Source organism: Apium graveolens, chromosome 6, assembly GCF_009905375.1.
Source record: "Apium graveolens cultivar Ventura chromosome 6, ASM990537v1, whole genome shotgun sequence".
NCBI lineage: Eukaryota > Viridiplantae > Streptophyta > Magnoliopsida > Apiales > Apiaceae > Apium > Apium graveolens.
Window position 1 is genome coordinate 13,382,562 of NC_133652.1, and position 21,496 is coordinate 13,404,057.

Below are 21,496 nucleotides of genomic sequence, written 5' to 3' on the forward strand. Positions count from 1 at the left end.
TCCAGTTTTGTAACCACCTTTTGCTAGCTGAGTTAAACTGAGTTTTTGATTTCCAGTTTTTGCTATTTGAGGATTGTCCTTTGTTCCAGAAAAACTTTGCCTTTTGACCCTGATGTTAGAGAATTTTCTAGTGAGGTAAGCCATAGATTGATCCATCTCATCTAGCTCATCAAGGGTGTAATATTCATCTTCTTCTAGCTCCAAAACAACTTGTTTCTGAGGTCCCTTGTTCTTTTGCTCAGCAGCATGAATGACTGTAGTTTGAGCATCTTATTCATCTTCACTTGCTTCACTGTCATTGACCACCAAGGCACTGGATCCATCAACTATATATCCTTGGTTTTCCTTTAATGACTTACTTTATAACATTTCAAGCTCATATGTTTTCAAGATCCCATACAAAATTTTCAGCGTCATTCTGCCCAAGTCTCTTCCTTCTCTAATAGTTGAATTTTTCTGTTCAAGGTGGTCATGAAGAGCTAGCAAAAATTTTAGGTTAACCTCCTCAGCTTCATAATATTTATCATGAAGTTTCAAGTCATTTATCAATTTGTTGAATCTTTCAAAAACTTCAGTAATTCTTTCCTTAGGCTTTGCCATGAAACCCTCATACTGAGACACCAGTATTCTCCTTTGATTAGACCTTACTTCCTCTGTACCCTCTCACAGAATCTCAATCTTCTCCCAAATCGGTTTGGTTGTGTCATGGTTGATAATATTATTGTACATAACATTATCAAATGACTCTATCAGAATTAGTTTCAGGCCACTATCCACAGAGATTTTTTTCCTTTTCAGGTTCAGTATATTTTGAGGGGTCTTTAGGGGCAAAGTGAGCTGGAATGAATATATCTCCATCAGTAGATTCATCAACCCTTTCTATGGGAATAAAAGGGCCATTATTGAGAATATGGATGTATATGGGATTGGCCATCCTTATAAACAGCATCATCTTCTTTTTCTATAATGTGTAGTTGGCTTTGTCAAAGGCTGGTATCTTGATGCTACTTAACCTTTGTGCACTCATTCTTCCAAGATCTTTATCTGTTTACTTTCAGATTTTGCTCTTATACCACTTGTTAGATATTAAATGCAATACAGAGGGGGGTGAATGTGTTTCTTGGATTTTCAGCCTTTTTAAACTTGTTTGGATATTGTGTGAATAAAGCAGTTTATATTTGTAGAGATATTGTGTTAGAGAAATAAATCAACAAGTACAGTATTTCAAAACTCACTCAATTTGTATTAATTAAGTTTGTCTTGCTACAAATTATGGGTTCTTAAGACAATAAGAACACAGCTTCTACCTTGAGAGAATATAAGAAAATTTGATATGTTTTGTTACTTGTGGACTAAGGACCAACACATGCTTTATAGACTAGCAGCACGGGTTTACAAGACTTGCATTAAAATGTACTAAACTACTTTCTAAAGCAACCTTTTTCTATTTCCATTTCTAGCTTAGCAAATCTGTGCAGAATCTTGCAGGTCTGTGACCATCCTTTTGTCCAGTTAATCTTGGCCCTTGATCTTGTATTCTTCCAGCTACTTTGTAGACTTTTCAATCTAGTTGATAGATCTTTTATTGACTGATAATCTTGAATCTTTAACTTGTCTGCCTTCTGTACTTCAGAGGCATGTCGAGATCTCCGGTTTGTTCTATAGAGAAGTGACATTTCGATAAGTATAATGACTTATCGAGATCTCTGAGTTCTCTATAGGTATATTTGACTTGTTGAGTTCTCTAGATCCTTGCATGTGAAATAACTTGTCGATATGTCTGAGATCTCTACATGTAGAATTGACTTGTCAATATCTCTGAGATCTCTATATGCTTTTTGACTTGTCGATATTTCTGAGATCTCTATATGAGAAATTGACTTGTCGATATCTCCAATTCTTCACATTTTCATTTGACTTGTCGATATCTCTGAGTTCTCTATATGCAAAAATGACTTGTCGATGTCTCCAGTTCTCTACATCTTCATTTGACTTGTTGATATCTCTGAGACTTCTCTATAAGTCATTTTGGACTTTTCGATAAGTCATTCTGAACTTCTCGAATGACTTCTCGATATAACTTGATCTGTGACTTGTCGATATCTTGACTTAGAATATTTTTTCATATAACAGTTTTATTCAACTCCAAGCTTCTACACTTTTCTCTGAGGCATGATCATGGCTTGATCTTCTTCCAAAGTTTATTCCTTAGCTTGAATCTGTTCACAGAAAAATCCTCCAGTCTAATCTTCTAACCTTTTTACAAACTCAAGAAATACAATACAAAATACAAAATTGATTAACAAACAACTAAATCTCAGGGTTGTCAATGTGACTTAGTCTTGTTATTACATAAGCATGTTAGTCTTGTTATTATATAGGCATGTCTTGCTCAACAATCTAGTAAAAAGATTAGATTCAGTGTTCTTTCTAAATTTATTGTTAAGCATGGATATATTTGTATCGATTTATTTTTATATGTTAAATGATTAGGGGTTTATCATTAATTGATATTATACTTCTTATGCTAAGTATGCTTATGATTAGTGGTTTATCAACCAGAAAAAGGGCCATATAACCGTTGAAGATTTTGGTCATCAATATATTGACATAAAATGTGTATCTAGTCCTACATCAGTATTTGCTACAAAGTTTGACGGAGCCAACACAACTTTCTCCTCAACAACATCATTGGGTGCGCGGGGCCTAATAGACAATGTCATAAGCACTCTGGATACTTCAAAGGAGATGGATCGTCAACGTAGACCAATAAAAAACGGCTTAACTCTCTCGTCACTATTTTCTGGCTTAAAACCCGTGCGATGCACGGGTTCCGTTAATATTTATATTTTTTTATTTATATTTTATATAATTTTATTGAAATTCTAACATAAATAAATAAATACATTAATTAATAACAATATAATTATAATTTGATTATGTATAATTTTAAGTTAAATCAAATAGTATAGTATAAAATAGTATATAGTTTATGAGATTTGAACCATTAACCTTATTTATAAATAATAATTAAATGTTTGATGGTGGCGGGGTTCAAATCTGTGAACTTGGTTAGTGTATTTATTTATAAATATTAATATAAATATTTGTTGTTTGCAGAATTCGAACCTAGAAATTTATTTGTAATTTTATAAATAATAATAAAAATATTTATTGTTGGCGGGATTCGAACCTATAAGCTTGGCTGGTGTATTTTTTTTTAGTATTCGGATCTAACGGTTATTATGATCATTTGGTTAAAAGATCTGACGGTCATGATCGAAAGGGATAACCAAAAATAGGGTTAACCAAACTACAAATCCAAAAATAGGTTTAACCAAACTATAAATTAGACCCCTGTTCGGTTATTATAGTTCAGTATAGATTACCTTTTGAGCAGGTTGTTAAATACGTGTACATAATCTTTACAAAGTTCTGGAGTAAATTTGTCACAGTCCAGCAGGTTGTTAAATACGTGTACATAATCTTGTAACTTCATACCTGGAGAAAATAAATCATAAATTATCAACAGTACCATAATTTTTATGACAAATTCAGTTTGCAATCTTTTCAATATTGAAATTTCTGCATTAAATAAATTAGTTTCAATTTGTGTGTCTTGCTATTTATATCGAATGGTTAATTAATTTTATAACAAGAATATATAACATATTTATATATTAAATTTTAATAATCTTATTTTTGAACTAATGAAGTAAATTTCAATACTTTTTAGTCTTTATTTTCTTTGAACTTTTAAAGTGTGTAAACAAGGGGTATTATATAAAAGAAAATTTGTTTAACCACAACTAAGCACATTGCTAAATACATAATTCTAATATGTCTGTACATGATGAATAGCTTCAAAAGTAAATTTGTATGTTACAAGAACAAGTTGCTTCAGGTCTTGCCTATCTCATTTTTTATTTTCCTAAATGCAGGAGCTTAAGGAAACGTGGCATTAGCAAAAAAAAGAAGCATCCACTGCAATGGTCGCGGTTGAATTCCGGAAACAAAGCTTGGCATTCCAATGATTTGTTACGGTTGAATCCCAGCAATAAAGTATGACTCGAAAGTAGGAAGTGTGCATGTGAGAAATAATAAAGAAAGCATGATCAGGATGGTGGAAATGAGAACGATAGAGATGATGATGTGGTCGATTCATATGGAGACAAAACTGCCAGTTGATCTGTTGGGTTTAAAACCAATTGATAATACGGGTTTGGTCATAAAAGGTTATATCAAAATGAGAATGGATAATAATTGCATAGGTAGATAATAATTGTCATAATTAGATTACGTAATAATTGTATGAGTTGACAATTTTTATTGAAATTGGATTAGATATGTCTTGTTGCTAAGTTTTATGATGGTTATATATACATATTCATATAATGTTTGATATGTTGCTTAAGAATGTAGTCGTTTTAGATATCGTGCGGGAGATGCTTGAGCATTGGTTGGCTCAACTATCAGTTTGAGACACCATTGAGGTGTTATGTATTGATGTATTATTGATAATTATTTTGATTAACAATACAATTTGGGACGTGAATTTTTCGCGTAATATATTGTTGTGTGTGTACTCTTCATTGGTAAAATTGAATATCGTAAATATATATATATATATATATGTGTGTGTGTGTGTATTTCCTCCTAACAAATGGTATCAAGAGCCGAGATTCAAGATGGATTGGGTTGGAGGAAAGTTTGAGCTTCAATTGGTATAGCGGATTACGATGATGGATTTGCTGGCAAAGTTACATGCGGTTTTGCGGTTGACTTGCACCGTGGATCAATTTGTTCGGACTCGAGATGAAAGAAGATGGAAGAGATCATTGCAATAGTTTCAGTGGTTTGATAATTAATCATTGGAGTTCACTATACAGGTTTTAGTGATTCTCAAAAATTGGAAGAACCGGATGAAGGGATTCTTGCTAATAGGAGGCATTGACGAACGGACGTCGATATCTTGAAGTTGACCGTTAATTCAGTTGTGAAATTGTATTGAGTTGAATGGGAGGATTGTTGGGTTTAATCCAAATGGGTAATATGGGCTTGGTGATAGATAATTATTATCATAATAAGAATGGAGAATAATTGTATAGGTAGAAAATAATTATCGTAATCGGATTGGGTAATAATTGTATGGGTTGACAATTATTATTGTAATCGGATCAGGTTTCTCTTGTTGGCTAAGTTTTGTAATGGCTATATATACATGATCATATTATGTTTGATAGGTATGCTTAAGAGGTGCAGTCGTCTTAGGTATCGTGCGGGAGATGTCTGAATATTGGTTGGCTCAAGTATTAGTTTGGGGCACCATTGAGGTGTTATATATTGATATATTATTGATAATTGTTTTGATTAATAATTCAAGCTGGGACGTAAATTTTTCGCGTCATATATTGTTATGTGTTTACTCCACATTAGTAAAATTAAAACTCGTATTTGTGTGTGTTTGCTCCTAACATTATCCTCAATTTGTCTATTTAACTTAGTTTTGATTATCTCTGTCTTCACTATGTACTTTTGTTTGAATTATGTCTTGACTTTAATATCTAATTTATATATACGACTTAAATTTAGAATGGCTTGTATAAAAATAGTATAACGGTCATGGTATCGCGATTTTTAAATATTTAATGCTTAATATGTGAAATGAACCTTGCTTTTACGTCATATATGCCTGATTTATTGTATTTACACCAAGAACCATTTGATTCCTTTTTTAAAAAAATGTTACTATTAGGTCCAAATGTGTTGCTAAAAACACTAAAAACATATTGCAGTAAGGTCTAAATCATTGAAATATCTTGTTTTAAAATCATTGCAATTGAACTAATATTATTGCCTTAAAGTCATTAAGAAAACACATAGCTACTGCAAATCTGCAATATTATTTGGACGTTGCTCTAGACAAAAAAATTATTGTTATATAAGTTTATAGCAATGAAATTATGATGTTGTATGGTGCTATATCGTTGCTAAATGGATCTATTGCAACAGGGGCAGGTAAAACGTCATGGTTTTGCACATTTGTCTTCATAAACTCTATTCTCTCTGTCCCATTCATTTCTCTACACTTTCCTTTTTGGGGTGTCCCATTCATTTCTCTACATTTCAAAATTTACCAAAAATAGTAAAAATTTTATAATATAAAAATTAACTACACTCACTCATATTCACTATTTTCTTCCACTACACTAACTTTATACATTAAATATTGATTGACCCCACCACTTTACCCACTTTTCTTACTTTTTCTCTCCACATTCCATTTTTTCTTAACCTCCATGCCCAAATCAAATGTATACTTCTCAATGGGACGGAGGGAGTATTAAACAGATATAGTACTTAAGGTAAGGTTTTCTTGTCGTTATTATAACCAACCTATGGTCTAGTGTTTACTTAAGGGGCTGATGGGATGGAGAAGCTTTTAGAATTTTTCATACAATGGAGAGTGGAGGATATTGTCCAGGAATTAAGTTTTGGAAAGTTGCTTTGAAGGAGTGCGACAAACGATGATGCTAATAATTTGCTCTAGGAGACAATGGTTGATAGAAATAAGTGCGAGACATATGTATAATTTTATGATTGTCTTACATTACTATGTCTATGTCACAATAGAGACTTGGAAATATTAGCTTGATCTAAATATCCTTACTATGATTAACCGTCTAGCCAATTGAATGAAGACCCTATTCCAGCTGTAAAAATATTTCCGGAACCATGCAAATTGCGGAAAAAATAAATTAGGTAACAAAATGCGAAAATAAAACAGTACAAGCTATTATAGTAGAATAGACACTCCAAACCATGCAAATAACGGGTAAAATAAATTGAGCAATAAGTATAAAAATAAAATAATACAAACTACCGTAATACAATGGATTTATCAAGATGGAACCCTTGCTTGGTATTGCGCAAGTTTGATACATAAAAGACATGGAATCTTGTTATTGAGCATTTTCAATTCCATAAACGTTTTCTGCAAAAATAATATAATAATTTAAATTTATATAACAAAAATAGATATATCAATTTTAACCTTATCAACCGGTAAGTTAAATAAATTTTTATGTGTTCATTAAAGACAAACTAGCTTTATACATGTGCTGCTATATTTGTTAATTTAGTCTTATAATTTGATTTTATTTATATTTAATGGTAGGTATATATATATATATATTATTTAATTTTAAAATTTATTTTTGATGTATTTTTGTGTTATTGTAATTTTGAAATTAACAAAGTTTGTAATTTTTATTTTTTTTCTCAGTATCATTTTTGTACTACATACAATAATTTTTCTGTTTATTTTATTAAAATTATTTTTTAACTTATTTACAACTATATTTTTGCAAAATATTAACTTGAATAAATTTAAATATCTACTTCATAGGGAATATATGTATAGTGAAATTTGTAACTAAAAATTTAAGGGAAAATTAATTCTAACGTCCTGAACTAAAGGCATTTTTTTGTCTAAGTCCCTCGAGTATAAATATAAATTTATAGGTAATCCAACTTTTGAATTTTTCTCATCGCAGTCCTTCCGTTAAATTTTTAAGTAACGCCGTTAATTTTTAGGCCAAAACAGTTTTTTAAATTGAAAATTGAATTTCGAAGATCAAACGGTTTCTTGGTGAAGAATTTCGCCGGAAAAACCAAGGACACCCACCAGAATCTGGGCAACCTCGTTTCCAACCGAAAATGCTCCCAACTCCAATGAACATCCAACAAAATCCGATGAACTCGAATTTCCAATACACCAAAATCGGCCCAAAAATTCAATTAACATCATACATAGTGATAAACCGAATTCAAACTTCGATTCTGGATACTAAAATCACCTTCAAAATTGTTCTCGATTCTCTGAAACTTCAAGAATATTCTTCACAACTAGTTACAAATTTTTTATTTATTTTTATAAGATGTCGCGTCATTAAAAACTAACAGTGTTATTTAAAATCTAACGGAAGGACTACGATTAGAAAAATTCAAAAGTTTAGTTACTTATCAATTTATATTTATAGTTCAGGAACCTAGAAAAAAGTGATTATAATTCAGGGACTTTAGAGTAAATTTTCCCAAAATTTAAAGTCACCTTAAAAAAAATAACGTATCTATGTTATGATTATTATTTTACCAAAAAATAGTGTAATAAAATTTATCTTTACATGTTTGTTATTATTATATTATCTTATTTATATCTTTTTAAATTATATTTTTAAACATGTTAAGTAATATATAATACGTTATGTTATAGTTATTGTATCTCATGTATATACATTGGAATATGTGTAGTGAAATTTGTAACTAAAAATTTAAAGTCACCTTTAAAGTTTTTTTGATAACATATCTATGTGGTAATTATTATTTTATTAAAAAATTGTGTAGTAAAATTTATCTTTACATGTTTATTATTATTATATTATCTTATTTATATCTTCTTAAATTATATTGTATAAAATATACTTTTAAAAAGGTTAGGTAATATATAATATGTTTTCAAGTATTTTATATTTTTTTTGTAGTGTTTATGTTATGGTTATTGTATCTCATGTATAAACATGTTACATTTTCATTTTCATGTAAATTTGATTATTTACATTTTAGTAATTTCTTTACAATTTATATTTATTTATGTATTTATGTATTATATGTTTTAAATATATTAATTTTTTAATATATTATAATATTTTAACTTAAATTTATTGCTTTTTATTATCAATACTTACTTATTATAAATGTAATAGAAATAATTAGAGTTTATTGTGAAACATTTTTCACTATTACCCATGACAACCAAATCACACAAATGTGCCATATTAACTTTATTATAACAATTATATATAGGATATAATGCTAGAGGTATCAAATTATGTATTAAAATTTGGTCTCAAATAATATGAAACTGGTGACTTGGCAATTTGGAAAGATATTATTGATAAAATTTATGTGAATGCACGGGTTCGCTATTATTAATTAATTTGTAGGAAATCTTTAGCATTATTCTTCTTTAAATTTAATAACCTATGCCATTCTCCATTATCCCCCCTATATTTCCGCACTTTAGATATAATTATTTGATTCTATTTATTTACAAAAAGAAATTATATGATTTTATTTCAAATCTATTTTTGTCTTTTTCAGTTAGTTTCTCTTTATTTTCTTTGTTTAATATAGAATTTGGCTGTTAATCATAATTTAGTTAATTTGATGGTTAACGAAAGAATATTGATACTATTTGAAAAATACTAAAACAGTAACTAGATGAACAATACATCAGTTTGCAATTGGAAATGAGCTTTATTGTTTTAAATTTGTGAAATAAATGCTATACAATAAATATTTTTATACATAGTTGACTATTATATAGATTACTGTTGAAATGAACTCTGTTTTCGAATCTTTATGATTCTGCATTTGCTATTGCTTTTAACCATTTAAAAAGTTAATTGTTAAATTCAGATGCGAACTCGTCCGCAAATGGGGAATAGATATGATAATGTTGCAATGCCTAGCTAATAGTTTTGCACATTATTGTTACGGCGCTAGATTAGTCGACTAATCATCGACTAGTTGATTTGAGAAATTCGACTTAAGAGCTCAACTTGCGAATTGTCGATTAGTTGGACTTGGTCGATTATTACAAAATTCAATCAAAATTTAAAATGAGAAAAATAAAAAATATCTAAAAACCTTCTAAACATCAGTAACAATAATTTCAGCTTATACATCTTTGTGTGGGTGTGTTTATATAGTGTTCCAGAAATCGCTAGGCGTGCCAGGGCGGTGAGGGTACATTCGAGAGATTAATCGGCAAGTCGGAGATTAATCGGACCGATTAATCGGAACATTAATCGGAAGAATATAAATTTTATTTTTAATTTTTATAATTATATAATGATCAATATGTCAAATATTTTTTGAAAAAAAAATTAGAATGGTATTAAACAATATCTACACATTTGACATGCGTTATATACTAACTATTGAGTTTATAATATTAACTATATTTTAATTCACACTTTTACATTAATTATAATATGTTATTTTTATATTTTAAGTGAGAAAATAAATTTATTAGATTATTTGTTATTTCTTACCAATACTTTATATTAGAAATTGACATGATATTGTGTGAAATTATGAAATTAATGAATTAAAATTACAAAAACATAAAAAAATATATATTTTTTTAATTATTTCCGCCTAGACCGCCTATGACCGATTTTTGACCGCCTAGCCCGCCTAATCCCGATTTTGACTCGATTTTTTGAAAAAACGCCTAAATCACCGCCTAGTTCCGAGTCGGGGCGTTTTACCACCGCCTAGCCGCCTAAACCGATTTTTAGAACACTGGTTTATATATATATAGAGAGATCGATTAAAACTGAATATACTATTTGTATAGTCAGCTTATCTATGTGAGTATATAGAAGGAAAAAAGATATGTTTGTGTTTATCATATCTATTTTGTGATTGATATACACATGAGTATGTAAATATTAGAATTTTATTGTGGAAAATCATGTATATAATATATATATTATTCACTTAATTATTATTAATTTGTCAATTAGTCGTATTGTCAACTAGTCGTCTAGATGGACCTCCATCGACTCAACTCGACTTATCGAGATGACAACCATGATTTTGCATCAAGGCAATTGACCATCAAGCGAAGCAACTAGCAAGCAACAGAAAATAGCTTGGGTAAGACCAAGGGGATACGTTTGTTTTATGGTCCTAAATATAGGATAGATTTATAATTATTTAAGATTTCTAATCCTATATTTGTTGTGTAAAATATTTTCAAGGTTGATGAAAATATTAAAATCCTTTAAATTATCTTATCTCGTATTTTTATTTTTTTGTTGGAGTCGGGCATATGATTATAATATCTTCTAATACTTGATTTTGATTGGAGGATGTATTATTTAAAGGATTATAATCACATGTCCCATGTAAAACAAACATAAGATTGAACTTTTTTTTTAAGATAATAGTCCAATTGCATCATTATCCCTTTAACTAAAACATAGGATAAAATTTTAAAGTAATCTAATTCTAAAATTAATACATCAAAACAAACATAATATTGAACTTTTTTTTAAGATAATAGTCCAATTGCATCATTATCCCTTTAACTAAAACATAGAATAAAATTTTATAGTAATCTAATTCTAAAATTAATACATCAAAAACACACATAGTATAAGATAATTGAATTCCTAGGACTATAAATGATGGGGATTAGTTTTCCTAAATTATAACCCTTCCCAAACAAACATAGCCATGGTGACAATCAACTACTTTCTAAGTCTTAAAGGGGTAAGGAGTTACAATGATAACAAATAACTGATAGTTCAAATATATCTTATAATATTCTAAAGCAGGTCACCTACAAACTTCAAAGTAGACTGTCCAAAAATAAATTCCAAAATAGGATGATGGAGCCGATGATAAGTAGACGGATGTATAAAACTTAAGACTGTCCAAAAATAAATTCCAAAATGGGACGGATGGAGCCGATGATAAGATGATAAGTAAACACGTGTATAAAACTTAATACCAGAAATTTTGCCAAGCAAAGAAAATCAATGTTCTTTTTTTTGGTAAATAACTGCTGATGTTCTTTTACCAAAAGATGGAACTTTACAAATTTGCTTTACAATGAATGAGTAATCTAGGTGAGGGGCATAGATATACAGTACAAGCTTCTATGATATAATATTAAACCCACAAAGGAAAAATTACTAAGCAATTAAACCAAAAAAGACCTATATGAGAGAATATATAGCACTTACCGGTGGTTTACAAGTTCAACATCATAAAGTCGACAAATATTTTTCTTTCATGCGCGTAACAAGCTTAAATTTTTCCTCTGCCTCAACTTGTTCACGAATGTCAGACTGTGAAGCTCGATCTGGGTGAAAAGTTAGCAACGCTTTTTTGAAAGCAAGATGTACCTGCAACAAATATGAAGTTTGGTACATTATACATACAAACCTACATAGATATCTATACTATTATATTAAAAACGAAACATTTAAAGTTTGGTTGTTGGTCCTTGGTCACCCTTAGTTTGCCAACTTAAAAAATACATGTACTTATCACCCGGGCCAAAAAAGTTATCTTATCGAATCGATCTAAAACAAGATTAGAATTAGAATAATTGGTTGGTAGGAATGACAACCTGTGATAGAAGAAAATAATATACACTATTCATATATGTTTAAACAACATTATACTACTAACTCAGGTTTAAATAAAAAAATATATAGTTAGTTGATTTGTTATATCGGGTTAAAAGACAATAATAAATACTACTGGTGCGGTTTAAAATAATATATAGTTAGAATAATTATTCGGGCTAAAACTAAATACAACTAATTCGTTGGTTGAATAATGACATCGAGTTAAAATAAATAATATATTACTCATCCAGGCTAAAATTAAATAATATTCAACCCGAACTAAAATATAATAAAAAACAAACCAATTATAATTACTTAAATTTGGTTGATATAAAGATCTTATATAATGAAAGGTTTTCTTCTATGTCTACAATATCCATATTATTTTATAAAAAACAAAACTAGAGACAATATTATTTTATTAAAACGAAACTGGACACTATTCGTTAATTTGTAAAATATGGTCGGATAAACAAAAAATAATATATACTGCCATTCGAGCTAAAATAAACTTATATAGTAATCCAAGATAAAAAATTAAAATTGAAAAATAACAAGACCAACTAAAAATATATATATACTTTCATTATGGTTAAAAAATTATATAATATATCTGAACTTAAATAAATCATATTAAAATTTGAATATAATTACGTGAATTTTGTCGATATAATGTCTTTTAGGCTGAAACAAAATAATGTGTACAACTGAAGGCTAAACCAAGGTTAAAATCGAATTAAAGATAATTCCCCCTATTGATTATGTTAAAATCATTAAAATAAAATAATTAATAATATATAACAAATTTAAATAATTGAATATTAAAATTAAAAAATATAATTATAGTTATTTAAAACAACTGTGCATCGCACGGGTTATTGGCTAGTATTTATAAAAAGCAAAAACCACTAAAACAGTGGAGCAAATTGAGAGATCAACACTAAAGGGTACACTTGAACGCGTTAACGCTGAGAGTATGACCTAAGATAGGAGTTATAGCCAACTTTCCTCTAGGAAAGGGGGATGTTTTAATATAGAGGTTAGGGGTCGGAGAGTTTGAGGGTTTAAGGTGTGCTAGGCTTTATTCACTCTTTCCTGTTTTTCTTTGTATGTTATAATTTCAACTAATTAATTTTATTATATAAAGGACTAGAGCCCTAAACTTGCACAGTTGCGTAAAATACAGGAGTAGTTAGGCCTAAGCCGTTACAAACAACGGAATCGCATTAAATGAAACAAGTTCAGGAATCAGGATATAAGATTTCAAACAAACTGCAAAAACCCACATGTCTCGTCTACATCCTTCGCCTGCTACTGCCCCCTTTTCCTTTGCATTCTTTACTGCTGCCAACCCGAGAGTAATGACGCACTAGGTTTCCTTGGGTGGGTGATAAAAAATCAACAGCTCTGGTAGGTGCATTTGTTTATTTAAGTGGTTGTCCAAGAGTGGAATCTTGGCAGTATTTTTCAGTCGGGTCAGCTTCATCAACGACACCGCGGCATCCAAGCATGTGACACCTCGAGGTCAAGGACAGCTTGGTTTAACTTGAAGTGAGGTCAAGGGCAGCTTGGTTCAACTTCAAACATGACAACATGGCTTGCGAAGTTTTTGGATTATCAAGAGTAGAAGACTGGACTGTAAAACTCAAGAAAATGAAATAAATCTTGGATTTTTTGAGCCAGAAGAGCTTGGGTATTGTTCATCTGTGGATAACAGAATCAAGAAAAAAATTTGAGGTCAAAAAAACATGGGGAAAAAGGTGGAAATCAGAAGTGTGTAAGCAATGTACTGCAGTACAAAACTTATAAGACAGAGCATTTCATAATTTTTGGAGAAGAAATGGGGGAGAAAGAAGAAAGAGAAAAGAGAAAAATGTGCGATTCACTCTCATATGGTGTTTTACAATTTACTAGCCTAAAACCATTGCACTGGTCTCCATTTATATTTCTTTTATATCAAAATAATATGTAGTTAGATGAGATTTAATTATGCATGTTTAGTTTAGAATGTATTTGGTGGGATTCGAACATGAAAACCTGATTGTTTATGTTTTTAGTATTTAGATCTAATGGTTCTAACCATTTGATTTGAAAGATCCAACAGTTGTGATTAATAGTGATAACCAAAAGAGGGGATAACCAAACTAACAAGTTGAACCAAATTATACTCCATTCCGGTTATTATAGTTTAGTATAGATACGTATGTTTTCTTGTGCCATGAGATTGTAGGATTGTTATTTGTCGCCTCTCTTCTTTTATATAATGATGCTCTCATTATATCTATGGTTGGTTGTTCATTTATTAAGTGCTCTTAATACTGCTTTTTATAAAATCCAAGCTGGTCTCTACAAAAACAACTTCTCAACTTTTTTAAAGTACTAAATCAATGTACAATTTACCCTCGCAATACCTACTTGAGCAAAGAACTAACGCAAGCATGAATATGGTTATAGTAACCAACATAAATTTCTTCATTCCTCGCCTTAGGAAATTGATAAAGATAAGATGGTTGTACGCTCTCATAAGACATTTGGCTGAATTAACACGTAATATGAATCCTCCGTATGATGTACAGTATCTATACTATACTATAATAACCGGAATGTGATATATTTCGGTTCAACAGTTATCCCTCTATTTTGGTTATTAAAAATAAAAATAAATAGTTTTAGACAATTACAAACTACTAAATTGTTAAACTACTAGAATTAGTCTTCTTATCCCGTTAAACTACGACCAAAACTTATCCTACTAAACTACGATAACGGTTTCTTCTAATTCTTTTATTATTTTATATTATAAATCTATATTTATTATATATTTATATAAATATAATAAAACTATCATATGATTGAATAAATAAAATTTTAATAATATTTAAATATTAACGGAACATGTGCATCGCATGGGATTTAAGCTAGTATCATTAAAAATAACTTTTTACTAGTAAAAGTAACTTAGTTCTACAATTTCACAGCCCTTTCTACTAGTTTTCTTGTTTTTCAAGTCGTCTTTTTCCATGGTTCTACATCTCAGGACCTCAATATTTGCTGATTTTTTTATAGTTACATGCTGCAACAAATCTAACATCTCTTTCCCTCCCAAATTCTCTCACAAAAAACCACCTTACCTTCAAAGACTTCCACTATTCCACCTACTAATTACTAATGATTCTAATCATCACGCAAATTTTCTGATGTAAAGCATTAAAAATAACTAATTTGATAACAACCCTTTCTTGATATCTCTTACATAGCTAATGATATTTTTGATAGTTCACATTTAGGGAAGAAAAAAACAAGAGATGTGAATTTACTACCTTATTTCTTAAGTTCTATGCAAATTACTTAACTTCTTTTTGCCCTCCCCCAAATTATATCAAACAAACACCCCCTTGCCCGTGGCAACTTCCTCGCACTAATACCCAGTATAGATATCATTTTCATCTTTGGCCCTTTAGAATTGATTTATATCCTCAATTAGTCCACTAACTGGAATTTTAAGAAGCATATACACACTGCCCCATTAGAATACTGGCATAAAAGAAGGGAGACTGAATTCCTTCCATCACACGTCAACATAGTTTTGGCACGCTTAAGAAAAGAATCCCTAATTAAAGATCTTCGCCATTTCCTCCGTATTGAAATTCCCTCCGTGTCTTCAACAGGAGTTTTCATTTTGTATATAATATATACAAGGTCGCGCTCAAATAAGAACTCCTTTTATGGTGAGATATGAGACTCAATCTTAGCCACTCATTTTTATACCTTATATTAATCTCTCACCATACATTGATTTTAAATATTAAAATATTTTATCACAATCTTTCTAAATCAACCCACCACCACCTCCGGCGACCACCATTTCCGGCGACCACCAGAAAATCACCACCGTCAAACATAAAAATCACCACCGAAAAACCAAAAATCACCACCAGAAAATAAAAAATCGACCACCAAGAACTAAAAATCACCACATCCAGCCACTTTCTGCCCATCAGATCCAAACATGATCACCAACTCCGACCACTATACCAACATAAATCACCACCAGATCTTCATTAATCATCACTAATCACCACCAATCAACACTATTACACACTCAACCAACACCTACAATCTTCACCACCACAATACCATAACCCATCACCACTACAACGCCATCTTCATCACTACCACACACCATCACCGGAATCACTAATATTTAAAAACATCACATTATAAAATCATTAATTAATACCCAGACCGTATAAAATCACCAAAAAAGGAATAGAAATTTGAGAAAAATCAAATCAAAGTAGTAGTTTTAGATCTGAGTTCGGTCGATCGGAGTTTCATCGGATAAAATCGGAGTTTTAAATCTGAAGAGGGTGGGGAGAGAGAGAGAGAGCAGATCTGGTGGGGGTGGGGGTCGATGGCGGCCGGAGTAGCGATGGACGGAGCAGCGGCGGCGGGTGCGTGGGTGTGGTGGTTGGTTGGTGGGTGTGGCGGGTAGAGATGAGATTGGGGGATGAAAGAGATGAAGTGTAAAATAAAAATAAAAATTGTGTGGTTGCGATTTAATTTAGGGTTAAGATTGTGTGGCTGGGATTAAATCTCAGTTCTCATAATAATGAAAGGTTCTCATTTGGGCAAGTGTCAATATATACATGCATAAATATTACCCATATAAATACTAGGCCATATATGTGTACATATCCTTATCTTCCCGTCTCCAATGTACATATGTATCTACACTTATCTTTATCATAAATCAGAGTTGTGTCATGACTGCGGACTGCAGTAGCACTCTAGTGGCATTGTTATCACGAAGACGACTAGTCGACGACTAGTCAGCGACTAGTCGACGCGAAGGTACTCGGGCGCCGAGAGTCTCGAAGCCCGACTTGTCATCGACTAGTTGACGTGAAGGTCGCCCAAGAGTCTCGTAACCCGACTTTTTACGACTAGTCGGGCGACTTATCGACTAGTCTTCACGAAGGTACTCGGGCGTCGAGGGTCGACTTGGCGCCGTGATAACCTTGTCTAGTGGTATTAAGAAATGCTATGTAGAAGTATAGAAGACTAAGATAGTAATTGAAGTGTCAGCACCCAGCAGGCAAGCACTAATATATTTTAGTTAGGGTAATTAAGTCATTTCTGAGTTAGCTACTCAGAAGTCAGGAGCGCACTATAAAAAGTTGTAAATTGTTGTGAATGTATTTTCAGTTTATGTTTTAAATATCAGAAAATGGAAATCCCTTCTCCGCCAAATCTGTTTCTCTCTCTAATTCTCGAACAGCTTTTTCTCTCTAGATTCTATCTTCTACAAAACATCTCTGAAACTCTCTAATTCTCAATCTCTACCCTAAAACTCTGCTAAAACTGCGGTGTTTCTATCACTTCTATCCTTACATTACTATTATTTTACTTGTTATCTCAGAAATAACCTAAAAATATTCAAATTAGCGAATCAGAAACCTTAGTTCCTGACAGGTAGGATTACATAAATTGATGAATAGTTTTAAATAAAACTGCGGAATAATTGTGTTTTATGCTGATTCTCAGCAGAGACTATTTTTATCCTTCATTTATAGCCTCTTTCCACCATTTTCTAAGTGAACCGAGAGAAGAGGTACATTCACTAGGGCCTAGGCTACAGTACTGGGCTACTAAGGATAGATAAATTATTACATTTCCAGGTTCTCCATGACTTAACATGTGTTTTTATGTATATTTTTGGTATTTTAGGGTTTATAAGTGCACAAATGAGAGATTAACAGCAAATAGAAGAGAGTTAAGAACAGATCAGAGGTAGAACAGCAGAGAAACAGAGGAATTCAGAGAGATTTAGGCAGAAATGAGAGAGAAACAAGAGTTTTAAGCTAGAAACCCTAGAGAGAGAAAGTTGTTATAGAGAGAGAGAGAAAGAGATTGGTGGAAACTGATTCCATTTTCATATTCAACATAATGAGAAACATTACACAGACAGGCATTTATAGATGTCCTGATATAACAACTAACATAACAACCTTTCACACAGAAATGACTATATTACCCTTACTAACCACAATATACTGAACACACATACTACAGCAGTACTACTACTATACTATTACTCCGTAATCCTGACATACATCATTTTTTATTTGCCCTAAATCACTTTCACTGTGTTTTTCATGTTAATTGCGAAATTTTGGGTACAAGTACACCAAATTTAGAAAAAGGGTTTATATGCGTTATGTTAGCAAGTAATGCATTGTATCGAAAGTTTCCACTCACCCCGTTTACGCCATTCACATTAATTCCTAGACCACGCAGTATTGATGTCATATCATGGCAAGCTGCTTCCAGTCTATCAAGGTCCTTCCTAACTTTAGTCCGTAGTTGTTCTTTCAGATTCAACTTCTCCTCGTCCTAATTTAGAAATGAAACCGAATTTAATATAGCCAAAATGCACAAGTCAGGAAAAAATGTGCATGAGTTTATCACAACAAATAAATCATAAGGAAGGAAAAAAATAACATTGCAGACCTTCTTTTGGGTTTTGCGTATTTCTTCCACACGTAGTTTTTGCCTTCTCTCCATATCTAACAAGCGCATAGCTGCTGATTTTTTCCTTTTCTCCAACCGCTTTAATTGTTGTGCTTCTTCGGCCTGAAAAAAGGAAGAACCGCATTTTGAGTCATATGATAGTATGCATACTTGACGTAAATATTTCAAAATTATTCTTGCACTAAATTTCAAACATAAAAGATGCAAATATTAAATAGAAAAACCAACAAAATGCATAAACAAAATATGTATGCACGCACTCAAAGACCTGTAATCTCATGAAGAAAATTGGAAACTGAACAAGGTCGCGAACATAATCTTTTTGGTTCACAAGCAAACCATAAATTAGCTCTGGGTGTAAGCAAAGTTTCACCTTATTTACTAGTAGATCTAAGCAAGCAAGGAAGCGCGTATGTGATTTCAGACTCTAGGCCAGACCTATACAATATATCTATAAACTGACACACCAAGATATACACAACTCTCATAAAAAAATTCAAGCAACCTTTGATGATCACTAATAGCTGTTTTACAATATCTTATTCTACTACGTCTATGTTGCAGATTGATTGGATATACATTACCAAGCCATGCCTTCCTTACCTTAAATAGTTCAGGCAAGATAATGTGAAGAAAATAATGATAACTTTGAGGAAAATAATTTTACCCAGCCTCTAAATTCTGTAAGGCCACAGAAATGCAGATATACAGAAGATAAATGCACCGAGTATAATAAAAAACAAACTTAGCAGCCAACATAGGTCTACACTGCAGTAACAGAATACCATACAAACATAATACCTGAATCTGTAATTCTCTTTGCCTAGCTTCCAACTCTGCCTGCACCGAGCGTCTGTATTCATCTGTTTCCTTGTGCATTTCACGGTTAAAAAACACAGAACCATTACTTTTTTCCATTACAGATATACCGTTTACAACATCATTTATCTCTTCCAGGGAACCATCTCCATTAGTTTTCATGTCTATTCCACTATGTTGTTTATCGGCACAATTAGGTGATGTACCAGAATGATCAGTCACAAAGGACTGGTCATCACACACATTATTTACCCCATTCAATGTTGAGGTTTCCCCAACATTATCACAGAAAATACTTTCGGATTTGCCATTATTCACTGGAATTGAGGGAGATCTATCTCCTTTCTCATGACTTGTGTAACTTGTGGAGTCTGAGCCATCACTACACCTCTCAGTATCATCTCCTGCTCCATTATCTTGGTGACTATCAGAATCAAAACTGGTAGCATCCTGATCAACCCTACTATAATCGTTTTGCCTTTGTAGAAAAGCCTTTTCCCAATCTCGCTTCAGCTTTCCAGAGGAATCTTCAAACTCCAGCTCACAATCAGTATCATCATCATAATCATCATCAGACGACGAGAAACTCTCGGTGTCTGTAGTCCAACCATAACGGTTGCTCGTAGAAGGACCCGAGTAAGTCCGTTTGCACTTCGATAACTTCACAGGATTACTACTTTGCTGAGCACACCTTCCTTTACCTAAATTACTATCATTTTCAGCATTTCCGTCATCATCCTCGTCGTCATCAATGCAAATCACATTTTCAACTGGACATTTTCCATCCTTCCTTAGAACACTAGAACTTGAACCCCGTAAAAATTCAGGAGCATCGACAAAAATTTCATCACTACAATTATCACTATCTAAGTCTATTACAACAACATTGTCTGTACTCCCCTTCCTACTACATGCTCTAAGAGTCTTCCCTTTTCCATTCATTTGCCACGACTACACCGTAAACAGAAACAAAAACAAAAACACAAAATCAATAACAAAAAAACTACACAACATAAAACAAACCCAACTTCAATATAACCCACATATCACGATTAAAACCCCAAAATTTTAAACTAAAATAAAATCAAAAATACCCAATATCCCCAAATTAAATTAATACTGTTTGCAACTGATCATATAATTCTACTACATAAACACACAATTGACAATCCTACTTCACTGAAGCTACAACAATTAAAGCGAGATGAATTAACATTACATATAAACAATCAATTGCGTTAAAAAACAAGAATTGTAAATTCGAAACCCTAAAAAAAATCAAAAGCTCGTACATAAAAAATAGGAAACACCCAGAAAAATTGAATAAATTGGGTGGTGAGATTTATAAAAAATGAACAAAATTGAAGAGAAAAAGAGGTGAAATTACCTGGAGATTGAATCGCGTACGGTCAACGAAGAGAACCATACATACGTACGAGGGTGTTTCAGAACAGAAACTAAGACAGTGTTTGGATATTTTGTCTTGAGCCCACCTAAGTTTGTCTAGTACACTAAAATTGGATTGGTCAAGTCCAAAACTTTCGTAACTGTACTGGGTTCTTTTTAACCTTTTTCTTCTTTTCTTTGTTAACGATAATTCTAGGTTTTTCAAATTTTTATCCAAAAAATTTCCTTGAATTTGAGAAATAATATATAGTAAATCTTTTACCAAAAAATTCCTTGAATTTCGGATATATCCTTTGAATGGTTTGTAAGATTCGTAATAATAATATAAATTTCACGTGTATATATGTGTTAATAAATTAAATGTTATCACGTATCATGTCAAGTTATTTAAAAAAAATGAGAAAATTATTTAGAAAACTTAGCACTACTCGATTCATTAAGTGTATTTCATATGCATGAGTTAAATTTTATATAGACCACTTTTTTTAAGATCTCGGAGATCATTTTTGTAAGTAAAATAATGC

The 21,496-nt window shown here is 31.6% G+C and overlaps 1 protein-coding gene across 1 annotated transcript; it reads right to left on the minus strand.

The window, feature by feature from the left end:
* Nucleotides 1-11,552: 11,552 nt before the first annotated feature.
* LOC141667911 (uncharacterized) lies at nucleotides 11,553-21,081 on the minus strand. Its single transcript, XM_074474556.1, has 5 exons — nucleotides 20,953-21,081; nucleotides 19,548-20,516; nucleotides 18,726-18,848; nucleotides 18,474-18,608; nucleotides 11,553-11,984 (listed from the first exon to the last, which is right to left on the minus strand). Exons 1-5 carry the CDS (start codon nucleotides 20,989-20,991, stop codon nucleotides 11,844-11,846), a joined length of 1,407 nt encoding a protein of 468 aa, XP_074330657.1. The 5' UTR covers nucleotides 20,992-21,081; the 3' UTR covers nucleotides 11,553-11,843.
* Between the last annotated feature and the right edge of the window lie 415 nt (nucleotides 21,082-21,496).

Coding starts and splice junctions, on each gene's coding strand:
- LOC141667911 (XM_074474556.1), bottom strand. CDS start 20,991: ATGGTTCTCTTCGTTGACCGTACGCGATTCAATCTCCAG. Junction 18,609..18,725: donor TACGCAAAACCCAAAAGAAG/GTCTGCAATGTT, acceptor TTTCTAAATTAG/GACGAGGAGAAGTTGAATCT. Junction 11,985..18,473: donor ATGTGAATGGCGTAAACGGG/GTGAGTGGAAAC, acceptor TATTTGTTGCAG/GTACATCTTGCTTTCAAAAA.